The 17,339-nt window shown below is 45.8% G+C and overlaps 1 protein-coding gene across 3 annotated transcripts in view; it reads right to left on the reverse strand.

Annotated features, from left to right (window-relative positions):
- Positions 1 to 17,339, reverse strand: part of KCNN1 (potassium calcium-activated channel subfamily N member 1) — a 210,757-nt gene that overhangs the window by 111,881 nt on the left and 81,537 nt on the right. For all 3 annotated transcript variants that reach the window (XM_077475545.1, XM_077475542.1, XM_077475544.1), the window contains exon 4: positions 10,942 to 11,360. In XM_077475545.1, the coding sequence (XP_077331671.1) occupies positions 10,942 to 11,360 (419 nt within the window). The remainder of the gene's footprint in view (positions 1 to 10,941; positions 11,361 to 17,339) is intronic.

Consider the following 17,339-nt stretch of genomic DNA (forward strand, 5'->3'; position numbering starts at 1 on the left):
CAAAAGAATGTGTAAGGTTTAATGGGTGGCAATGTGGAATGCAAGGTAGTGAGCACTATGTGCAAGAAAGAAATGTGGGGTGTATGATAGTAGATCTAGTGTTTGGCAGAGGTGGTGATAAGAAAAGACCATGACAGCATTTACAATTTACAGACAGGGTGTGTAAGACATAGAGGGAATGACGTGAAAAGTGTGGGTTGAAAGGTTAGAATAATACGATTTTTGTCCTCACTTTAAAAGCCTTTTCTTGGAATTTATTGAGGGACACATGATTCAAATGAGACATTTGGGATGTCCAAAAGCAGTCCAACTGAGGGGGGGTGACGCAACAAACAAAATGCTAAAAGACCCTCTAAACTGTGAAAACTGCCTGCCTGCAACTGAAAGAGCCACCTGAAAGACCTTACACTCAAAGATGGCATCAACTGAGGCCTGGGCATCCACCTGGTAGAACTTAGAGACTGTGTGAACAGAAAATCAGATGGAAGCTTTGCAAATCTTGGAAAAAGTTGCCTGATGCTGAAAAGCCCAAGAGGAACTCATGGGTCTAGTAGAGTGTGACTTGACAGCAAAGGGCAAAGCCCAAGCCAACAATAATCATGAGTAAATAAATTCTGAGTAGTAAAAATTTGTCATCCATCCCCCTTTGAGACTAGCAAAAAACTGAGGCATGTTAGTAATGGGAGAGGTTTTACCAGGCTGGTCACTGTTTACTGTGTTTGTTTACCACTGTCTAAATCCTCCTTTGGGCAGCATATATACAGCCATGGCCAAACGTTTTGAGAATGACACAAATAACCATTTTCACAAAGTCTGCAGCGTCAGCTTTTATGATGCCAATTTGCATATACTCCAGAATGTTATGAAGAGTGATTAGATGAATTGCAATTAATTGCAAAGTCCCTCTTTGCCATAAAAATTAATTTAATCCCATGAAAACATATCCACTGCATTTGTGAAAAAGGCTTTAGGGCGTCCATGAGAGTCCAGCAAGCTCCAGGACCATCTCCTACAGTTGATTTAACTGCAGGATCGGGGCTTCTCCCAACGATCCAAGTTTGGCGATGAACAATGCCTTTTCCAGTACAATGAAGCACCTTGCCATAAGGCAAAAGTGATAACTATGTGGCTTGGGGAACAAAACATTGAAATTTTGGGTCTATGGCCAGGAAACTCCCCAGACCCTAATCCCACGAAAAAAAAAACAACCGACAAATTCTGCCAAACTTCTAGCATTGGTTATGCAAGAATGGGCTGCCATCAGCCAGGATGTGTCCCAGAAGTTGATTGACAGCATGCCAAGACGAATTGTAGAAGTCTTGAAAAAGAAGGATCAACACTGCAAATATTGACTCTTTGCATAAACATAATGTATTTATCAATAAAAGCCCTTGACACATGAAATGCTTGTAATTATACTTCAGTATACCATAGTAACTTCTGACAAAATGGTCTAAAAACACTGAAGCAGCAGACTTTGTAAAAAATTTATATTTGTGTCATTCTCAAACTTTTGGCCATGGCTGTATACCGTAAAACCCAAGTGTCTCTGAATCCTTTGTCCCTCAATGATCAAGAACAGGAGTCTCCAAACTTTCAAAACAAAGGGACTTGGTGGTGTGGGAGAAAAGATTCCATCATTGGTGTCAGTGGGAGGAATATTGCCCCATCTTTGGTGTCAGTGGGAGGAATAGTGCCTAATATTTGGTGTCAATGGGACAATTAGTTCCCCATCTCTGGTGTCAGTGGGAGGAATAGTGCCCCATCTTTGGAGTCAGTGGATGGAATAGTGCTCCATCTTTGGAGTCAGTGGATGGAATAGTGCTCCATCTTTGGAGTCAGTGAATGGAATAGTGCTCCATCTTTGGAGTCAGTGAATGGAATAGTGCTCCGTCTTTGGTGTCAGAAAGAAGGAATAGTGCCACGTATCAGTGGTAAGAATATTGCTCCCAGGGCCACAGTTTGGAGACCCCTGATCAAGAAATAAATATGTTTTAATTACCTGTCTTTATTTTATTGTCATGACAGGGTATATTTTTTAAGACATCAACGATCTATTGGAGCCCCAAGTCTTCAGTCCATCAGATACAATACAGGGACAGAAAGTTCTCAATCTGCACCTGAGCCAGTTCAAAGCACAGGCAGCCTGAAAGCAAGAACCTGAAAAAGCTCTGTGCTGGAAGTGTGACTGAGCTCTGATGGCTGTAAAAAAGTGTCTGTGTTCGGTGACGTGAGTGTGTGGTCTCAGTGTTGTAACTATAACTACAAAGTCTGTGTACACCAGTGAGGGCAAAGGATGCAAAGGGGGATATATGGCAATGACCAGTGAATGGTGAGGTGGATGGAGAACCCCCCCCCCCCCCCCACCAGAATATTGCATTCTAACAGTGGGTCCCATCGCTTTCAGAATACCCTACACAGCTGTCACAGCCGCTGATCAACAAGGGTTTCCCAGCATGTCCCTTCAACAGAAGCCAATCAAAAGTATTGTGCAGAGATGTCCACAAAGTGATGAAAATACAGGCGGTCCCTGCTGTATAGGACAGGATGTGATAGGATATGTAAGTGTGCCATATCATTTCTATACACATTTCTTCTTCTTTTTCTAGTGTATGATGGAACAGCCTAGTCTGATTCATAAATGGCTTTTGGTTATCTGACAATAAATTAAGTGTGTTTAGAGAACTATTACTGCTGTTAGCATTATTGTGCTCTTTGAAGTGCGGGCTGGTATTCATTACGTGCCATTCAGGAGGGACCTGTCAGATGATTGAACTAATAAACGGAGTGCTGCAATACAGCATTTAAAACCGGTTAATGGTGTAAATAACTTCAGGCAGCCCTGCGGATTTGATGGTTATGACTATCAAATAGAGGGAGAAGCTTTTCTAGAGTATATACTCTGAAGTACAAAGTAATGCATATTGCACTATTTTTGTCATACCATAATGCAGTCTGCAGAGGTCCCAAATCATTGTCAACCTGTCAGTAGTGATGGACGAACTTCCGACGGGACGTTTCGCGAACGCGAAACGCGAACGGGCACAAACGTTCGCGAAAACGACCGTTCGCCGCGGGCTCCATTGACTTCAATGGGAGGCGAATTTCGCAAACCTTTAGGTCGAATTTGCGGCCACGGGGTAATTATTAGGGGGTAGCACGTAGTCCCACCACCTGGACAATAGCATAATACATGTATGAGGTGAATTTGGGATCGATAACTACAAGCATTTTTTTTTTATTTGGGAAATTGTTCTGACAATTCAGGACTATGGAGCTAATGAAGGCAATGGAGGAGAGGGAAGGTCAGGGACCAGGGTAGGCAAACAAGAGGGTGCAGGAGATACAGAGCACTGACAGCAGCACCGTAATACAGAGCACTGACATCAGCACCGTGACATACAGCGCTGACAGCAGCTCCGTGACATACAGCGCTGACAGCAGCTCCGTGACATACAGCGCTGACAGCAGCTCCGTGACATACAGCGCTGACAGCAGCTCCGTGACATACAGCGCTGACAGCAGCTCCGTGACATACAGCGCTGACAGCAGCACCGTGACATACAGCGCTGACAGCAGCTCCGTGACATACAGCGCTGACAGCAGCTTGACAGCAGCTCCGTGACATACAGCGCTGACAGCAGCTCCGTGACATACAGCACTGACAGCAGCTCCGTGACATACAGCGCTGACAGCAGCTCCGTGACATACAGCGCTGACAGCAGCACCGTGACATACAGCGCTGACAGCAGCTCCGTGACATACAGCGCTGACAGCAGCTCCGTGACATACAGCGCTGACAGCAGCTCCGTGACATACAGCACTGACAGCAGCTCCGTGACATACAGCGCTGACAGCAGCTCCGTGACATACAGCGCTGACAGCAGCACCGTGACATACAGCGCTGACAGCAGCTCCGTGACATACAGCGCTGACAGCAGCTCCGTGACATACAGCGCTGACAGCAGCTCCGTGACATACAGCGCTGACAGCAGCTCCGTGACATACAGCGCTGACAGCAGCTCCGTGACATACAGCGCTGACAGCAGCTCCGTGACATACAGCGCTGACAGCAGCTCCGTGACATACAGCGCTGACAGCAGCTCCGTGACATACAGCGCTGACAGCAGCACCGTAAGCAGCCCCAGGAGGAAGTCAGCACAGCACAGGGATGGTGTGATCCCCTCATAATAAGAACCCCCAGGAGGAAGTCAGCACAGCACAGGGATGGTGGGAGCCCCTCATAATAAGAACCCCCAGGAGGAAGTCAGCACAGCACAGGGATGGTGGGAGCCCCTCATAATAAGAACACCCAGGAGGAAGTCAGCACAGCACAGGGATGGTGGGAACCCCTCATAATAAGCAGCCCCAGTAGAAATATGACACCGCTCAACCTCTTCAAAGAGGAGGGTAGGGGCATATAGTACGGTGTGCTTTTTTGGGTCAGGGAAGTGAGCCAAATGAATTAAGAAGGTCTGTGTGCTTGATTCCAAAAATTGTTTATAGACATATACATGGTCTACTGATCACATGTGTTGAATTCCTCCGAGATCCATGCCTCATTCATTTTTAGAAATGTGAGGTAGTTAACACTGTCGTGAGCTAGGCGAGTACGCTTATCGGTCACAATCCCCCCTGCTGCGCTGAACGTCCTTTCGGACAGGACACTGGATGAGGGGCAAGCCAACAGTTCGATTGCAAATTGGGCAAGCTCTGGCCAGAGGTCAAGCCTGCCCACCCAGTAGTCTAGGGGTTCATCACTCCTCAGAGCGTCCACATCGGCCGTTAACCCAATGTAGTCGGACACCTGACGGTCTAGGCGTTCCCTGATGCTGGATCCGGATGACACCTGTCGATGGGTCGGCTGAAAGAATGACCTCATATCCGAAGTCACCAACACATCTTCAAACCGGCCTCTTCTTGCAGGCGCTGTTGGATTGGTACCCGCAAATCCTTCTCTGGGAGTGGGAATTGCTCCTCTGCCAGCGCACGCAAAAGCAGAATGCAGCATTTCTCGAAGCAAGGCCTGGAAGTGCTGCATTCTGACAGCCCTCTGCGACGGCGGTAACATTTCCGCCATTTTGTGTTTGTACCGGGGATCTAAGTACGTTGCCACCCAGTACTGGTCCTTGACCCTCATGCTTTTTATACGGGGGTCCCTATTAAAACACTGGAGCATGAAGGCCCCCATTTGCACTCAAGCGGAAGGTATGTGGTGGTGGTGGTGTTGTTGGTGGTAGTGTCTTTGGGGGTGCACATAGCAGAGAGTGAAGAAGAGGGTGCAGATCGAGAGGATGAGGAGGGTGCAGAAGAATAAGGCTGAGTGAGCCACTCAACCAAGTCTGGTGCGTCCTTTAAAGTAATTGAACGCACCTTCTGCAACTTCCCACTTTGGCTCAAGGCTGTTGCTCCTGCCCTACCCCTACCACCCCTGCGGAAGGGCCTGCCTCTTCCTCTGCCTGTCATTTTTTAAATCACCCTGTGACAAAACTCTTAGTCCCTATACCGCTGAAGGACTGCTGCAGTATAGGGCAGCGGTCAGCAGTAGTGCACGTCAACCCTATGTATTGTGGACCGATAGCGGTCCTTACAGAACAGCAGACTGTAACGCACTCAGGCCTATGTACCGTAGCACCCTATACCAAGTTACCAGTCCTTATAAGAACTTTTGTGGACCAAGCAGGTTGTGTGTTAGTGTTTAGCAGACTGTGCGTCAGTCCCTATACCGCTGAAGGACTGCTGCAGTATAGGGCAGCGGTCAGCAGTAGTGCACGGCAACCCTATGTATTGTGGACCGATAGCGGTCCTTACAGAACAGCAGACTGTAACGCACTCAGGCCTATGTACCGTAGCACCCTATACCAAGTTACCAGTCCTTATAAGAACTTTTGTGGACCAAGCAGGTTGTGTGTTAGTGATTAGCAGACTGTACGTCAGTCCCTATACCAATGAAGGACTGCTGCAGTATAGGGCAGCGGTCAGCAGTAGTGCACGGCAACCCTATGTATTGTGGACCGATAGCGGTCCTTACAGAACAGCAGACTGTAACGCACTCAGGCCTATGTACCGTAGCACCCTATACCAAGTTACCAGTCCTTATAAGAACTTTTGTGGACCAAGCAGGTTGTGTGTTAGTGATTAGCAGACTGTACGTCAGTCCCTATACCAATGAAGGACTGCTGCAGTATAGGGCAGCGGTCAGCAGTAGTGCACGGCAACCCTATGTATTGTGGACCGATAGCGGTCCTTACAGAACAGCAGACTGTAACGCACTCAGGCCTATGTACCGTAGCACCCTATACCAAGTTACCAGTCCTTATAAGAACTTTTGTGGACCAAGCAGGTTGTGTATTAGTGTTTAGCAGACTGTGCGTCAGTCCCTATACCGCTGAAGGACTGCTGCAGTATAGGGCAGCGGTCAGCAGTAGTGCACGGCAACCCTATGTATTGTGGACCGATAGCAGTCCTTACAGAACAGCAGACTGTACTGCACTCAGGCCTATGTACCGTAGCACCCTATACCAAGTTACCAGTCCTTATAAGAACTTTTGTGGACCAAGCAGGTTGTGTGTTAGTGTTTAGCAGACTGTGCGTCAGTCCCTATACCGCTGAAGGACTGCTGCAGTATAGGGCAGCGGTCAGCAGTAGTGCACGTCAACCCTATGTATTGTGGACCGATAGCGGTCCTTACAGAACAGCAGACTGTAACGCACTCAGGCCTATGTACCGTAGCACCCTATACCAAGTTACCAGTCCTTATAAGAACTTTTGTGGACCAAGCAGGTTGTGTATTAGTGTTTAGCAGACTGTGCGTCAGTCCCTATACCGCTGAAGGACTGCTGCAGTATAGGGCAGCGGTCAGCAGTAGTGCACGGCAACCCTATCTATTGTGGACCGATAGCGGTCCTTACAGAACAGCAGACTGTACCGCACCCAAGCCTATGTACCGTAGCACCCTAGACAGACCAAGTTACCAGTCCTGATAAAGAGCTTTGTGGAACAAGTGAGTTGTGAATGATTAGCAGACTGCAGCAGAAGGGCAGCAGTCAAGTATAATATTCTTTCTATATTTGGAAGAAAGAATATTATACGTGTACAAGCCTATTACCGTACCACTGATACCAGTCCTGAAAAGAACCTTTGTGGAACTAATAGTAACAGCAAGTCTTTAAAATTATCCTCACTGCCTGACACACTGCTTCCTGCCTGTCCCTATACAAATTGGCAAAAAAGAGTAGGCTGGAACGATTAGCTGGAACAGCTCTTTTGTGGACCTGATAGTAACAGCTAATGATGATGATGATGATGATGATGAAGAAAGACTAATCTGGCTGAGCTGTCCCTAAAATAGCAGCATACAGCGCTCTGTCCCTTTATCTAAACTGACAAAAGAAACTCAGGCTGCTGACCTAACACCTATACCAGTCCTGAAAAGAACTTTTGTGTACCAAATAGCTAGCGTTTTCTCTGTCCCTACTCCACACAGGATCCTTTCCCTACAGTGACAGAAGAAAGAATGTAAAATGGCCACCGGATCGGGTGTATTTATAGGTTAGGGGGAATGTCCAAGTGTCCATGAGCTGTCATGTCTCAATTGGTTGTCCTGTAACACATGATAAACGTGTCACGAAAGGTTAAAGTTCTTGTATACATTAAACACGTAAGTCCGCCGGGGCGAACGACGGAAAAAGGCGTTCGAACCCGCGGACGGCGAAAGTCGGAAATTCGCCGCGAAACGACCGCCGGGCGAACCGTTCGGCCATCACTACCTGTCAGCTGCATTCAAATGTAAGTCAGTATAAATCGTTGGTTAAAATGCAAATGAAAAAATCACTGTACATTGACTCACGGATATTGCACCAAACTAGTTCATGGAAACCTTTGTAAATACAGCCTGAAACCTACTATGCAACAACAAATACAAGTATCTAATCAGAAGTCTGCTTTTTTTCCTTTATTTACAATAGCTGTTGTGGAGGACGATGGAGAAGGTCGCTGAATTTAAACAATTCAACATGACTTCAGTTCCACATTTAAATTTTAAGAACGTTTTATGAAATGATATTAGTTTAAATAACCTCTAGATTGCTGTCTGCAGAGAGGTTGTTGGGAGCCATATTTAACTGTATCTATATCCAAGGAGATGGAGATTTCCACTATTGTTACAAAAATTAAAAATAATACAGCACAAGCCAGTTGTGATTTAATTGCATTACAAATTACCTTTCAATTTAATCTGTAAACACTGTGATATTTCAAAACTGTAAAAAAAAAAAAAAAAAAATGCAATGCAATAAGACAATCTGGAGTGTTCTGCACCCAACTGGTGTATGGAATGCCCTCAGAAATGAATTTTTCTGATTGTGTGATTGGATTAATTTAACATTTCACCTTTTTGAAAACAATAAATGCATATATTTTTGCAGGTAAAAAAAAAATGTGCATGTATTATTTTTTTCACAGGGCGTGCAATGTCAGGCTCCTACAGACTCTTTCTACAGCTCTGTGTCCATACCTATGTAGGGGGTTCTCACAGGGAAGGAGGGGCTAAAGGGGTTCTACTTGAACAGGTTACATGTTATACCCTAAATACAGGTGTAAAATGGGACATGTTCAAAAAGTTAACCTATCCTTTACATCATGTATATTATATATGGTAGTATACCAGATAGTACAAAACAACATTTTACATGTGTATTTGATTGTTTGATTGATTGAGGATACAAGAAGATTGGTCATGTGACCTTTCTTTAAGTTTGCACACTTTCCCTACAGGAAGTTCAGGGAAGCTCCCTGAATGAGTGGAAGCAAGCTGGTATGTTTGTGGGAGGATTTAATACTACTTTCAATGGTACATAAACCCAAAACAAACTTTTTTTCAGTTTGTTTAAGATCAAGCCTCACTGTTCGCAGATTTCTTAAGCAAATCATTTTATGTTACACAATCATTACCTGGAATTTCTGCCCATACCTTCCAAGTTTCTGAGATAAGAAACATGGACACCTTTTACTGTAAATTACACGATGTAGGCGAAGACATATTCCCACAATGAACCAGTTATGTTGACCATAATGAATTGCTATGCAAAAAAATAATTAGTTTAACCCACAAATGTTTTTTTTCCCACTACCAGTTGTTCCTTACACTGGCTTTTCCATTTCAAAATAAGAAATTCAATAATGTATTGGCTGGATGGAGGGCTTACAGCAGTTTAACGCTTCTAAATAGTGTATTCATTATTGAGATCTTGATATCTATACGTCAAACCATAAAGAATGACAAATAAGGAGGAAAGAGTGATTTGATTCCAAAAGTGGGGCAGTCTCTCCAAATCAGGGACAGTTGGGAACTATAGGGGTTATTTACGAAAGGAAAATCCACTTTGCACTGCAAGTACACTTGTTATGTTATTAGCCTCCTCTGCACACCCCTTTTGTTGGCCATTGTGCTGCCCATTTGATAGTCCGGATAGGCAGCCCAATGGCTAAACTTCCTTGCATGTTTTTTTTACCTATAGGTAAGCCTATAATAAGGCGTACCTACAGGTACTGTAAATATCTCCTAAACCATTTAGGAGATATTTACTGCACATGCAGCTGGTAAAGTCACCCGTGCATGCGCTCTGAAGGAACGGAAGACCCGTGCCATTCCTTTAGAGTCCTGTGCTGTGAACGGCCGCTCCCGCGTGCATGCGCAGGAGTGACATTATTGGCGCTCCAGCCACGTACACAGCCAGAGTCCACAAACCTAGAAATGAAGACTGGGTGAAGATGGAAGCATCTTCAGCAGTGACAGCACTCCGCTGGAATGCTTCGTTCTCAGGTGAGTTTCACATACTGTGCTAGTATGCGATGCGTACTAGCACATTATGACATTACCTTGCAGGTTTAAAAAAAAAAATGCTTTCTTAAGAAAACTGTATACAGTGAGGCATGATGCAATATATACCACAAATAGCTTTTTGGTTTATATACACAGAAGAATGCCTTAGTGCAAAGAAAAGATATTGTTTGTTTTATATGTTGCTACCAAGTGAGCATTGCATTTATTCTTTAAAGCCCAAACTCTTCCACTAGAAAAAAAAAAACTGTAGTGCAGAGGGGCCTCACTACAATGGCGTCTTTTTTCTAGGGGAATTGGGCTTTTAACTAAATAATTGTAATGATAAATATAGTCAAAAGGATATATATATATATTTCTTTAAGGTTCTCAAGGAATGGGGTTATATACTACTGATTAAAGCATTTTCCTTTCTTACATATAATTTTTGAAATCATTCATTCTATATGGTAATTTTTATGCTTACAATGAAAACAAGGTTGGGATGATTTCAAAGACATTGTGCTATAGGTAAATATTTACATGCAGCCCAATTGCCAGAGACATCTATTGCCTCCTATGTTTCCACCTTCGTTTTATTGTAGAAAGATTGTGCTGCAATATGACAATGCTAAATATGGGTAAAGGTCATTTTAAACATGTGAAATAAGTCAAAATGGGTGGTAGGTCTACAGACACATGGCATTGTCATATGAATGAAGAACAGTTGGATTGCTGTTTGCTAGAAGCTTGATAGAGGTGACTTTTGATGGCATCTGATGTGGAAAGACAGAAAAGGACTATTTCAAACCCCACAAGTTAAAATTTCATAAATGTCATGTAGCCATACATGGAAGACAGGCAGAGACAGCAATTACATGGGACAAACAGCATAAGGGAGATGATCAGCAGCTGCATTTCCATGGTTAGTTTAAAATGATCGTTCAAAATTATGTTTTTTTTTTCTTTCTGAAATGTATAAACTCATTGGAAAGAAATTTTCCTTAGTGAGATGTAGGCAGATTCAAAAGGAAAAAACATGCTAAACGCATGCTGAACTCAAGAAGGATTTGCTGCTCTATAAAATCTACAGCAGTAATCAATATAGGGGAGGGACTTACCTTTCACATACTCGGACTGTCCATGCTGCAATGATCCAGGATGAGATGCTGAAAACCAGAAGAACTGTACCCGGACAGATGGTCATAAGAGTCTTCATTACAAAGCGTGTGTTGAAATTGATCTTGTTGAGTGCGCCTATGCTCCTTGAAGATGCATCAGTGAAGAGCTTGCTGTGGAGGAGCATCACACGTCCAATTAGATAGAGCCTTAAGAACATAGGGATGGATAAGATGATGTCTATGTCGGCATTGGCTACAGAGGTGGTATAGAAGAAGGCCAGACGAGCTGTCCAGGTAAAAGAGTACTGTCCAGGAATAGGATGAATGGCACACACAGTCAACTCTAAAGTGATGAAAAATATCCGTTCATAGGTCATGGCTATTCTCCAGTCATCCGCTCCATTGTCCACCATAAAAAGCTACAACAAAGTAAAGTTAGGCAATAGAAAATCAGGAAAATTGTAGTAGATATAAAAACATGCTAAAATAAACTGTCAATGTGCACAAGAAGTATGATGTAGTTGATACCAACACTTTATTGCCTAGACCAGTGATTCTCAACCAGGGTTCCGTGTAACCTTAGGGTTCCTCCAGAGGTTGCTAGGGGTTCCTTCAGCTTTGGACCATTTCTGCCTCTCAGATAGGTTCCCACCGACACCATTACAGCTATCTGTAAGGAGGTAATTCTTCCCAATCACCACAAGTGTAAGGACCACTCTTTCCACTGACCATCACACTAATGTATAATGTACTTGTGGTCATTGGGAGGTAATTCTTCCCAATGACCACAAGTGTAAGGACCACTTTTTCCACTGGCCATCACACTAATGTATCACGAGTTTTAGATTTCTAATTTTTAGCAGGGGTTCCCTGAGACTGGAAAATGATTTCAAGGGTTCCTCTGTGTTGGAAAGGTTGAGAAAGGCTGGCCTAGACACACGCTAAGGCAATAGTAGAGGAAATTTTTTATATGCTCAAAAAATATACTGTTATATTACAGTTGATTTAGGGTTCACAAGCAATAATTAGGTTTATAGTAGGTTAAACACATGCACTTGCTAGGAATAGCTAGAATCAAGCAATAAATAATAAAAAGTACTTGGTTATGATAAAATTCGAATTGGTCAAACTTAGAAATCTTCCAGCATACTGGGATGTGAATAAGGGAAAGTTTCGTTTTGTTACAAAAAATACAAATGACAAAATGTGTTCATAATTATTACATTCCAGCATAATCGTAAGTAGGGAGGAGGTTACGGCTTCTGCTATCCACAGGTGTACATGCAGAAGTATGCACACCTGTGGATAGCAGAAGCCTTAGGCCGCGTACACACGGGCGGACTGTTCGCCCAACTTTGTTTGTCAAACAGTTTCGGCAAACAGTCCGCTCAAAATTAGCATGGACGGACATGGCCACACACGGCACTTTTTGAGCGGACTGTTTCAGCGAACTGTTTGACAAACAGTTCGCTCAACTTTTGAAATGAACGGACTCGCCCACGTAAGGCGGAGGCAAATCCGCCCATTTCGAGCGCGTGTACAGGTAGGCGGGGCCCGCGAAGGAGACGTCGCGGGCTCCGCCGCCTGGAATGGGCTTAAAGGGGAACCCCAACGCCGAAAAAAATCGGCGTGGGGGTTCCCCCAAAGCCCACAACAGACCCTTGTCCGAGCACGCTACCCGGCCGGCCAGGAAAGGGGGGCGAGCGAGCGCGCCCCCCCTCCTGAGCCGTACCAGGCCGCGTGCCCTCAACATGGGGGGGGTGCCTTACGATGTCATAGTCCCCATGTGACATCCCCATGTGACATCAACCCATGTGACCAACCCATGTGACATATACCATGTGACACCGCCCCATTGTCACTATATAAGTGACCGCACAGCGCGGCTCTGGCATTCCGGCCGGAGAGAGCGACGTGTCAACATCTCCTGGGGAAGAAGAAGAAGAACAAGAAGAAGAACAAGAACGGAAGGCGGCGACAGCGGCGACAGAAGACCGGGCCACCGCCTGTAAAAGAGCTACAAGAAGGCGCGGTGGCCCGGCAGAAGAACCAAAGGCGGCGACAGAAGAACGGAAGGAAGCGGCGACAGAAGACCGGGCCACCGCCTGTAAAAGAGCTATAAGAAGGCGCGGTGGCCCGGCAGAAGAACCGAAGAGGGGGACAAGACCCCCGAAGTCGGGAGAAGAGGCCGGCGGCGGGGAGGAAGAAAGCCGGGCTCCTCCGCTAGTAAAAGAGCTACACGAAGATAGCGGAGGAGTCTGGCGAGAAGACCCCCGAAGACGGAAGACCCCCGGAGCTGTGCAATAAAATATTTTTTCTCTGTGTTGTGTTTTTTTTTGTACTTTATTTCACAGGTGAATGGGTAGGGGTACATTGTACCCCATACTCATTCACATAGGGTGGGGGGCCGGTATCCGGGGGCCCCCTTCTTAAAGGGGGCTCCCGGATTCCGATAAGCCCCCCGCCCGCAGACCCCGACAACCAACGGCCAGGGTTGTCGGGAAGAGGCCCTTGTCCTCATCAACATGGGGACAAGGTGCTTTGGGGTGGGGGGGCCGCGCGGCCCCCCCTTCCCCAAGGCACCCCCCCATGTTGAGGGCACGCGGCCTGGTACGGCTCAGGAGGGGGGGCGCGCTCGCTCGCCCCCCTTTCCTGGCCGGCCGGGTAGCGTGCTCGGACAAGGGTCTGTTGTGGACTTTGGGGGAACCCCCACGCCGATTTTTTTCGGCGTTGGGGTTTCCCTTTAAGCCCATTCCAGGCGGCGGAGCCCGCGACGTCTCCGTCGCGGGCCCCGCCTACCTTCACACGCGCTCGAAATGAGCGGACTTCCCTCCGAGCGGGAACAGTTTGCTCATTTCGAAAGTAGCCTACACACGGGCGGACTGTTCGCTCAAACACAGTTTCAGCGGACAGTTTTTCGGAATTTCCGAAAGACTTTGTCTGTCAAACTGTCCGCTGAAACTGTCCGCTGAAAGCCCACACACGAGCGGACTGTCCGCCCAAACACTGTTCAGCGGACAAGGTTGGGCGAACAGTCCGCCCGTGTGTACGCGGCCTTAACCTCATCCCTACTTACAATTATGCTGGAATGTAATAAACAGCAATGTATCAGCCTTGGTAAAAGTAACAGCCAGTTATGAGGAAATTCAGGACCTTGCACCACAGAGTTCAGTGAGAGCAATGACTTAATAACATAAGTTTCCTCATTCCTCACTTTCTGCATGTCCACTCCCTTCCAAACATTCTGCTGCTGCATCCGTTGCAACATCCCAGTGACAGGGAGGGAAAGGATTTCAAGGGGTTAGCAGGGCTAGTGCAAGGATTTTTGACACCCTAGGCAAAACCTCATTATGCTGCCCACTGGCTCCACCCCTGACTACACCCCCTTTGCCCAGTCCATGTACACCCACCTTTTTAATGAAGTGCGCAAAGAATGCAGCCCACCAGCACCCATCAAATGCAGCCTCCCCAGTGCCAATCAATCCAGCCTACCAGTGCCCATCAATGAATGTTTGCTTGCTTCCATTCATTTGGGAGTCGGGACACAGACACAGTCCTTCGCCACTGCTGCACTTCTGACACTATGTGCAAACAGAGCAGCAGCAGCCTGCTGATGCTGAGACTTATGCCGCGTACATACAAGACCGACTTTCCAACAGCAAAGGTCCGACGGAACAAATCTGCTGGAAAATTTGATCATGTGTGGGCTTCATCGGACCTTTGCTGTCCAAAAATCTGATGGACTTTAAAAATAGAATGTTTCACATTTTTTAGCCGGAACCAGTTCCTATCGAGAAATCCATTTGTGTGTATGCTAGTCCAATGGACAAAAACAGAAGCTAGGGCAGCTATTGGCTACTGGCTATGAACTTGCTTATTCTAGTCCAGTTGTACGTCATCACGTTCAAATCCATTGGATTTTGGTGTGATTGTGTGTGTCCAAGTCCGTTCATTCGGAAAGTCCGTCTGACCTAGTCTGCTGGAAAGTCCAGTCGTGTGTACGCGGCATTAGTTGCTTGCTGCAGAGAGAAGAGAGTAGGAACACCAGTGGCCAGGCACCCTAGGCAGCAGTACACCCTAGGCGGCTGCCTAGTTTGCCTAGTGGTAGCACCAGCCCTGTGAGTTAGGACATGCCACTTCAAACGGGGGAAGGGGTCACAGGGCTATGCTGAGGAGGGTCAAGCAAAGGCTTGAACATCTGCGGAATTCTCCTTCCTTTTTCCAGGGACGGTATCGCTGATCAAATTGCTAGAAGCAAAGAATAAAAATGTCCCCAAATCACCCTCCATGCTCAGTGCTCTAATGCCAGCAGCTGGCTTTGCAACTGATCGTATTCCAACTTGTGAAATCAGCCCCTATTCAGATTTATGGCCAGTGTTACACCACATTGGCAGGTGCTTAACTCCATTACTTTGCCTAAAAGCTCATTTCTGCCCCCCACCAGCAGGTGCAACATAATGTGTCTGTGCTACTGGACCATGCAATCAGCAACAGGGTGCATATGACCACAAACATTGTTCAGTAAGTATTGTCAGCCATGCTACATAGTCTTCAGGGCACACTGGATCTATTTCCCCAGCTATTGGGAAGGATTTAGAACAGGGCACACCACTGGACTTGGTGATGCCGCCATGTGGCATGTATCTTGGAGCTGGCTCACTGCTGAGACTGGCTTGCATCTAGAATATGTGAACATAAGTGAAATTTTGAACTAAAATGGAGAGTTAATAACTAGGAGTTGAAAACAGGAATTAAGACAGGAGTCTTCTAACCTGTAACATCATAAACGTCCTATAAGTAATTATATTGTAACTGGAAAATGAGTGCTAGCAAGGTTGAAGGTTTTGTTCAGTGCACAGTGTGCCACATGTATGCAAAACTGGTGCAACAGCTCCTGGTTGGGGCTGGCCATGACCCAGCTGTCTTGGTCCATGTTGAAACCAATGACAGAATACATGCTAGGTGGAGGTTCCTTAAGGATCCATTTACAGAACTAGGCTGCAAGTTGAAGGGAAGGACTTCCAAGGTGATATTCTATGAAATATTACCTGTGCCATGCGCAACACAGGAAAGGCAGGGGGAGATTAGAGACCTCAATGCATGGCTTAAGATCTGGTGTAAGAAGGAAGGGTTTGGGTTTCTAGAGCACTGGGCTGACTTTTCATCGGGGTACAACCTATAAGCTAAAGATGGTTTGCACCTGAATGGAAGGGGGGTCTGCTGTGCTGGGGGAGAGGTTTATGGGAAGGTTGGAGGAGTATTTAAACTAGGATTGAGGGGGGAGGGTGAACTAGAATTCAATCGGGCAGACAGGTCAGTTAGGGGTCAGACATTAATGGAGGGTGGAATGGGAATAGATAGTGGGAGGGTAACAGCAGGTGACAAGAAGGTTCCCATGTTGCAAACAATCATTGGAAATGATAGTGCTATTTGTACTACTAAAAAAGATATGCAAAACACCAAAGCGAAATGTAATAATGTATTAAAGTGTTTGTTCATCAATACCAGAAGATTGCCAAGCAAAATACGTGAGTTGGAAGCTCTGGTGCACAAGGAGAGCTATGGTGTAATCGGTATTGCTGAATCCTCACATGACTGCGCTATTAATATTCCTGGCTATACACTCTTTCGGGGGGGACAAGGTAAAAAAGAAAGGTGGCGGTGTCTGTCTCTATGTGAGAAGTGATCCTAAAGAGAGTGTGAATGAGGACCTAATTGATGGAGTGTGTGATGAGTCTGAGGCATTATGGGTGGAACTGTACATGGGTGTGTGTGTACTATAAAGGTTATCATTGGAGTTTGTTATCGGCCACCCAATGTTAATGAGGTGGCGGAGGCTCAGTTCCTTGCACAGATGGAAAGGGCTGCAAGGGTTGGGACGGTGATAATAATGGGACTGCTGGAATAATTAAAGGGCAAAAATGTATAAGACCATTACAGGACAATTTTATGGTCCAGTTTATTGAAGCCCCAACTAGGAATGATAAAAACACTTTCCCAATTTTCCAAGGATTAGGGCTGCGCTCCAAGGGCTGGCATTGATAAACATAGAACAGAAATGGGAACTCTTCAAAAAGACTGTATGTGAACTCACTGCAAAGTATATACCCATGGGCAATAAGTTTCAAAGGCTAAAAATGAAACATCACGGCCAAAGTAAAAAAAGCTATAAACTTTAAGAAAAGAGCTTTTAAAAAATATAAAAATGAAGGAACACTTTTATTGTTTAACCACTTCAGCCCCGGAAGAATTTACCCCCTTCCTGACCAGAGCACTTTTTGGGATTCGGCACTGTGTCGCTTTAACTGACAATTGTGCGGTCGTGTGATAGGGCTCCCAAAAAAGAACAGGGGTGGAGAACTGGAGAACACGGGGGGAAGAGCACACTGGGGGGGGGC

Source organism: Lithobates pipiens, unplaced genomic scaffold (assembly GCF_037356315.1).
Source record: "Lithobates pipiens isolate NorthernLeopardFrog02 unplaced genomic scaffold, aLitPip1_a1.2 Scaffold_13, whole genome shotgun sequence".
NCBI classification, from domain to species: Eukaryota; Metazoa; Chordata; class Amphibia; order Anura; family Ranidae; genus Lithobates; species Lithobates pipiens.